This window comes from Lygodium microphyllum, chromosome 17, assembly GCF_053477565.2.
Source record: "Lygodium microphyllum isolate KBCC chromosome 17, Lygodium_microphyllum_v1.1.10, whole genome shotgun sequence".
Taxonomy (NCBI): Eukaryota; Viridiplantae; Streptophyta; class Polypodiopsida; order Schizaeales; family Lygodiaceae; genus Lygodium; species Lygodium microphyllum.
Window position 1 is genome coordinate 142,525,120 of NC_141151.1, and position 6,648 is coordinate 142,531,767.

The 6,648-nt window shown below is 39.1% G+C and overlaps 1 protein-coding gene across 1 annotated transcript; it reads right to left on the minus strand.

The window, feature by feature from the left end:
- Positions 1 to 1,853: 1,853 nt before the first annotated feature.
- Positions 1,854 to 2,764, minus strand: LOC148022426 (antimicrobial peptide 1-like). Its single transcript, XM_087698039.1, has 2 exons — positions 2,588 to 2,764; positions 1,854 to 2,429 (listed from the first exon to the last, which is right to left on the minus strand). The coding sequence occupies exon 2, from the start codon at positions 2,401 to 2,403 to the stop codon at positions 2,038 to 2,040; it is 366 nt and encodes a 121-aa protein (XP_087554165.1). The 5' UTR covers positions 2,404 to 2,429; positions 2,588 to 2,764; the 3' UTR covers positions 1,854 to 2,037.
- Positions 2,765 to 6,648: the final 3,884 nt, after the last annotated feature.

The window sequence follows — 6,648 nt, forward strand, 5'->3', positions numbered from 1 at the left end:
TTATGATAGCAGTTTAGATAACCAACATAGTGCCATGCGTAAAGTTTCCAAAAGATGGTTTGGACCCTATGTGGTAAGATAGGTGTTTGATAATGCTACTTATGCATTAAATGAGCTAGATGGGACAACCATCAAACTTCTGATAGCAAGGAAAAGAATCAAATTATTCAAAAGGCAAGAATTTACTACCTATGAGTTGCCAAAATTGGAAGAAAATAGTGACTATGATACAGGGGCTAGCCAGGAAGATATGGAAGATGAAGAAGTAAAGGATATGGTTGCAGAGGATGAGGAGGACTCATAATCCGATGACAACTAGGATTTTGGTACATATCGGAGGATGTGCAGGTTTAGAGGGGGTGGATGTCGTGATGTTATGAGAACAGAGTGTGAAGAAGTATGGAATGCATCATCATCCGACTTCTCTATTGATTTAGAGAGTCAATGTAATTTGAGCCATTAGTACTAGTGTGAGTTGCATGGATTATCCGAAAATACTAGATTTTTGGAGAATTTTAGTCTATTTTTTATATTATTTATTATAAAAATTTGAAAATTTTAGAAAAACTTCTAGATTAGAATGGCATGTAAAAAGTTAGTTGCAGTTTCGGAGCCAATGGAGCCATTAGATTTGGGTTCCGGACAACAGAGAAAGAGCTGATCTTTCTGATCCATGTTTTTGGTCTACGAAGGAGCTCCAGGAGATCTAATGCCTGGAGATTGCTTCTGAGTAGAGCAAAGATTCCAAGTTCTTTCAATACATATTGTTTCAATTCATTGTGATTTGTTTTTGTCGTGTTTACCACTTGGGTATTCTCTATCTTCTCTTCCATCTCCTATCTCTACTTCCTTCTACTTCTGATCCCCACTGGATTCGACCTTCCGACAAAAACCCCTCCGACAACATGTACCTTTGGATTAGATAGCATGCTTCAAAGATATGGCATACCAAGAGTTGTCTCGATTATCATGTCGTTGTTCACTGCATTTTATCTCAACATGCTTCAACACATCAATCTCTAGTAGGTAGATTCGATACTTTAGGCTAGCGAAGAGGGAGGCTCAAGGATGCCTCAATCCGTTGGAGATAGTGATTATGCTGGATATCTGAGACAGCTACAAACTCTCTCCCCTTTTATTGGGGGCGATTCTAGGGATTTTGTGGAGCTACATCAAATGATTTATGAAATTTTTTCAACAAGTGTGACTAAAAGAGTGGCAACCCAATTTTTTTTAAAAAAAACTATAACCATTACTACTAGCATTGCAAATAAACTACATGTGTTGCTATGTGTGTCACAACTGCATCGCAATGTGCCTTGCAAATTGCGTCGCAAATTGTGTTATGATTTGAATCGCAAATAGGACCTATTTCTAACCTATTTGCGATGCAAGTTGCGACTCGCGTTACGATGCATATTGTGATGATTTCGTAGAGATATGTATACCAATGATTTTAACGATAAAGGGGACAATTTTTTAGATGAATAACTCCATCACTTTAATCATCGGCATGTTCTTATATGGATGAACTTGGCCACATGTGATATGGGTGGCTCCTTAATCATTATTTGATATGTAGGATTAAATTACTAGCATTGATCTATATCAGTCACTGCTGTCCAAGGGTGTTTTTGGATGAGCTGAGACTATCGACAAATCTCATAAAGAAAGTGACATATGCGAGTTACCCTAGCACCTTAAACCTACTTGTGAGTTGCTAGTTGTGCCATTCTTATATCCATGTCCGTGGCAAGAACACTAAACCGACGGTTACATTTGAAACCTTATACGTTCAACGACAATACTGAAGTGCGATCTACAGGATAGAGAAGCTTTGTTCAACAACAATATTGTAGAATAGCGAAGCTTTGTTGGAGAGGAGTACAAGAAACCATAGTGATAGAGCTCGATGCTCGCAAGATGAATACACCCGAGAAGACATGGACTACTCCGTACATATAATGGGAGGATACCCGAACCACGAACGAAAGAGAGAGAGAGAGAGAGAGATCCCAACCGGATGCAGGTACGGCGCTAGCACTGGATGAAGAAGCTCTGCCAGCCGAAGGCAGAGCAGCCCTTGACGGATCCACCGAAGTGGGTGTGGGCAACACCTTGGCAGTTGGCCTGGTTGTAGGCGGCGGCTGTCTGGCCTTGATAAGTGAAGCTGTACCCTCCGTGCTCCCCGCTGTTAATGTTGGAGCACCCGCACGCGCTGTAAATCACTGCCTCGTTGTTACACCCTGGCCCCGCCCACACGATGAACTGACTGGCCTCCGCACCAAGCTGGTCAAACGACGACGTCCTCATCATGATGATGAAAAAGAAGATCATCGTTATCGCTTGCACCGCCATTACGATTGCAGGAACACCCGTGGTCTGCTGCTTGCAGAGAGCCATCGATCTTGAGTCCGTTCGATATAATTCTACAAACACAGTAACATACACGGCACCACTCATTGCATGAATTAGTAGCGTGTTCTGAATAAGGCACGATTATCTCTACTCGCAAGAATCAGTAGCATCGGAATTAGTAGTAGCAACAAACACTTCAGCTGCCTGTGACAGAGAGAGAGATCTATACCTGCTTGTAACACCCTTACCACAGCGTCCGAAGTAGTGGACCTGACGCCGAGCTGGGTTGTCGCACAGATCTATAGCCTAGCAGCTACCTATGCTCACTTACATTGGCAGCATGGTCGTCTTAAGCAGCCCTCAAATTTGAAGGGCTACGCAACTTTTCATTTAGATGGTCTTAGAGGACCTCTCCTTTTCTTTTTAAAGAGTTTGGAAGGGCATATAACTATTTTTTTAAAATTCTTACCTTTCTTTTGAAGGGTAATATATGTATCACCCTTCTCTAATTCATGTGTAAGATAACTTTTTCATCTTTACTATTAGTTAACGAGAGGTGGGGGCAGGTGCCACATGGCAGCCCTCCACCTCCCCCACAAGAGAAAAAGAGAACGCGGGGGCGGGTGCTACGCGTCCAGCACCCGCCCCCGCCCGCAAAAATCGCGCCCGTCCCGGTGTGAAGCGCCGGGCTGAGTCTAGGCGCGGAACACCTAGTCTTTACTATTAGTTAACAAGAGGCAGGGGGCAGGTGCCACGTGGCAGCCCCTCACCTCCCCCACAAAAAAAAAAAAAGAGAACGCGGGGGTGAGTGCCACGTGTCCAGCACCCACCCGCGCCCACAAAAATCACGCCCACACCGGCGCGAAGCGCCGGGCTGAGTCTACGCCTAGTTCAATTTATACTATACATATTCGATTTAATAAACTCTATTATGAATCATTGATATAGCTTTAGTAACTAGGCATTTGAGCAATTAGATTAATAAATTTATTTATAATATAATATACTAATTTTTAAAGTAAAAAAGTGCCCTTCAAACACAATGGGCAAAATTTTTCTTTTGCCCTTCAAATGCATTGCTTGCAATATTTTGGGATTCTCCAGGTCAATAATGGTCCAGAAGTGCTGTGTATTGTGTAACCTTCAAAAATGAACCTTTCTATCCTCAATAATTGTACTTGAAACACAGTGACTGGGTGTACTTGGAACACAGCGACTGGGCGCACAGCTCTGGAGCCATTCCTCTTGACTCCTGTCTTTAGTCGTGCTCTTGAGTTGTCACTCGTGACTCAGTCGTCAGTCGTTACCGTCCTTGAAACACTCGCCGACCAACCCGAAATCACCAGCTGAGGGTATATCTTATCCCGTATTAGAGTCGACCAACCCGAAATCGCCAGCATAGGGTATATCTTATCCCATATTAGAGCCAGTTCACACCCAGTGGTAGTGGGGGATTCATATCTAGCTTTTCTATAAGTTTGGCATATAATCTCAAATGATTAAACATTGGAAAATGTGGCACTTGTTACTTGGAAGTATCAACCTACCAGGGCTATCATGCTATCAACCATCAAATTCCGATTGCAAACACCATGTGTTTCACTAATTGCAATTATTATCGCGAGACAAATATCTGGCTTTTCTATAAGTTAAAACATATGCTAATGCATAGGAGAAACCTAGGCCAAGTGGCACACATTCTTTTTAGGTATCATTTCTATAAATATTATAAAATTGTGGGTACAAATCATCAAATGTGGAATCTTTTTTCTAGGTTAAGAGTTCGTTGTTCTCTAGGCTCTTGAAATGTAATCCAAATTAAATGTAAAAGTAAACATCTCGTATGTTTTTGTTACAAATGTCCAAGGTATCATTATGGTGTTGAGCTTGGATGCTTTGGTATGCATTGTTAAAAGTATGATTATGTTTCCATGCACTGAGCAAGATTTAGCATCTGCATTTCACATTAGGCAAGCATGTGACATCATCAAGCAAGGAACAATACTTTGATTACTTGAAGGGATGATCTATATGTCTTCCAAGTGGTAAATGATAATGTGCAATTATCATGGTGGATCCCTTGGGTGATATATATGCTCTCAAAGTGGATAGGTAGAAGGCCTCAGTCTAAAAAAAGTTTTTTGGAAGAAACTTGGTTTGCAAGTTCTCTTTCTGACTTGCTATTCTTTGTTCTATTTGATTAAGGCCATTTCTATGGTCGACGATTGTTTGGAGATCAAGAAGTCTTCTAAACATTGTATTGCTTATCCCTTTAATGTGGTTGGTAGTTTTCTTAATGCTTTAACTTCTTAAGATGTCTTGTGACAAAATATTGGCCCACTTATTACAAATAACTTTTCAAATAAAGATAGACATGTATAAACTTATCTAAAATTAACATAGTGAAATACGATGTGTTTTCATTAGCTATATTAATTTCTCTTCAATGAGAAAAATTAGATCAACTGTTCGTAGCATTTATAAATTTTAATAATTACTCGATGAATGAGGAAATATTATGTATACGTCCTACATATATCAAGGCCCATGGGGTCTACCTATAAGAAATCATCTACATAATGTGTGTTCAAAGGATATTAAGAAATACCATATCTTTACATGTTATAAGACCTTAAAACGGACCCTTTTACTTTACGAAACTAATAATTTTTTCTCGAATTGTAATTGAGAAACCCTTTTTGTAAATATAATGTTGTAAGTTTTACCAAATATAATACCCTTTCTTTTGAACTCATGTGGTATCTTAAATGTTCTATAAGGTGAACTCCCTAGGTCTCAAGGTTACAGTTTAAGAGATCACATTATATTTCTTTGCATATAGAGATCTAGTGAAGCCTTAAGCTATAAGAATTTATCGTAATCCTTTTTAAGCATGCATCTTGCATTCTGTGAAACCCTAGTGTAAAGCATGTAGGAAAGCTATATTGGGCATGTGAAAGAAGCTTAGAGGGTGGCTCAAGAAGGTAGGTTTGAATATTGACATGGTGTGTTATGAGCATGGAAACTACTCTTCAAGAGCGAGGCCCACAAATTAAATAAGAAGAACTTGAAAGAGAATTGGAACTAGAATTTGATTGCAACATAACTCGATTACAAGAGAATTTGATTATAAGAAAATGCTCATAAGAGTGTAGCTTGATTAAAAGAAAAGACTCAATGCAAGACATGACTCAATACAAGACAAGCATTGGAAGAGGACTTACCTCACAATTGGTGTTGGCAAGATTGAAATGCATGTATCCCAAGACCCTTACTTATACTAGGATTGAGGAAGTTATAAAGGGAAAGCTTCTAGATGGTGACATCACTAATCACATAAGCATCATCGATATAAGTGACGTAACCATTGTTGCAAACCTATTTAAGAACTTTCCAAAGAATTTTATAGTATTTTCTCGAATCTTCAATAATATTTTAGGATGTTTTGGAATATTCTAGAAACTTCATAGAACCAAGGGCTATATTACCTTGCATGCGAACCAAGGATATCATTGCTTGAGAAATCATTACATTACCCCCCTTCTAGCACCGTGTTCCATGAGGAGCAATGGTGTGCTTTTGAATAGGCCTTGGCTTCGTTGGGTATTGAAGATTAAATTCATGAACCTTTTAGGAGATCTTTGAATGTGTGAAGCTAATTCCTACGTCCATTCACTTGTATCATAGCCCCCTTCCAATGGACAAGATACTATAATCTGCCTCTTGAAATTCTCAAATCCATGATTTTTTCTACTTTATATTCTTGGTGATCTTCAATTATGATTGGAGGTGATTGTTATTAAGCGAAACACGTGGCAAATCTAGCAAATCAAATCTCTACCATAAACAGCTTTATGACATACATAATAGAACTTAGTGGAAAAATCTAACAAATCAAAGATTTCAACTATTAAATACAAACAACATTATAATACATAAGAGGATTTGAATAACTCAATAGATTGAGAAATACAATAGAAAAACCGCAAGATTGGGCCCAACCTCCCCCATGGCAAAAGCCATGTTTTGCCATCCTTAATTATATATTATAGTTTTACATGGATATTTACATTCATATTTTACATATAATTACAAAGTAAGTAAAAATATCAATTGAAATACAACGTTTTAAGAGTCAAGAGGTATCATATAACTTGCTACAGTTGCTATAGAAAACTCTGTACCCCGAATCTTGAGGTTTTGACATCACCATCGTTCCGGAGTACGCCAAAACCCCCAAAACGACACTAGAAGCTCTGAATTTCGATTCGGGATGAGGGAGAAACAAAA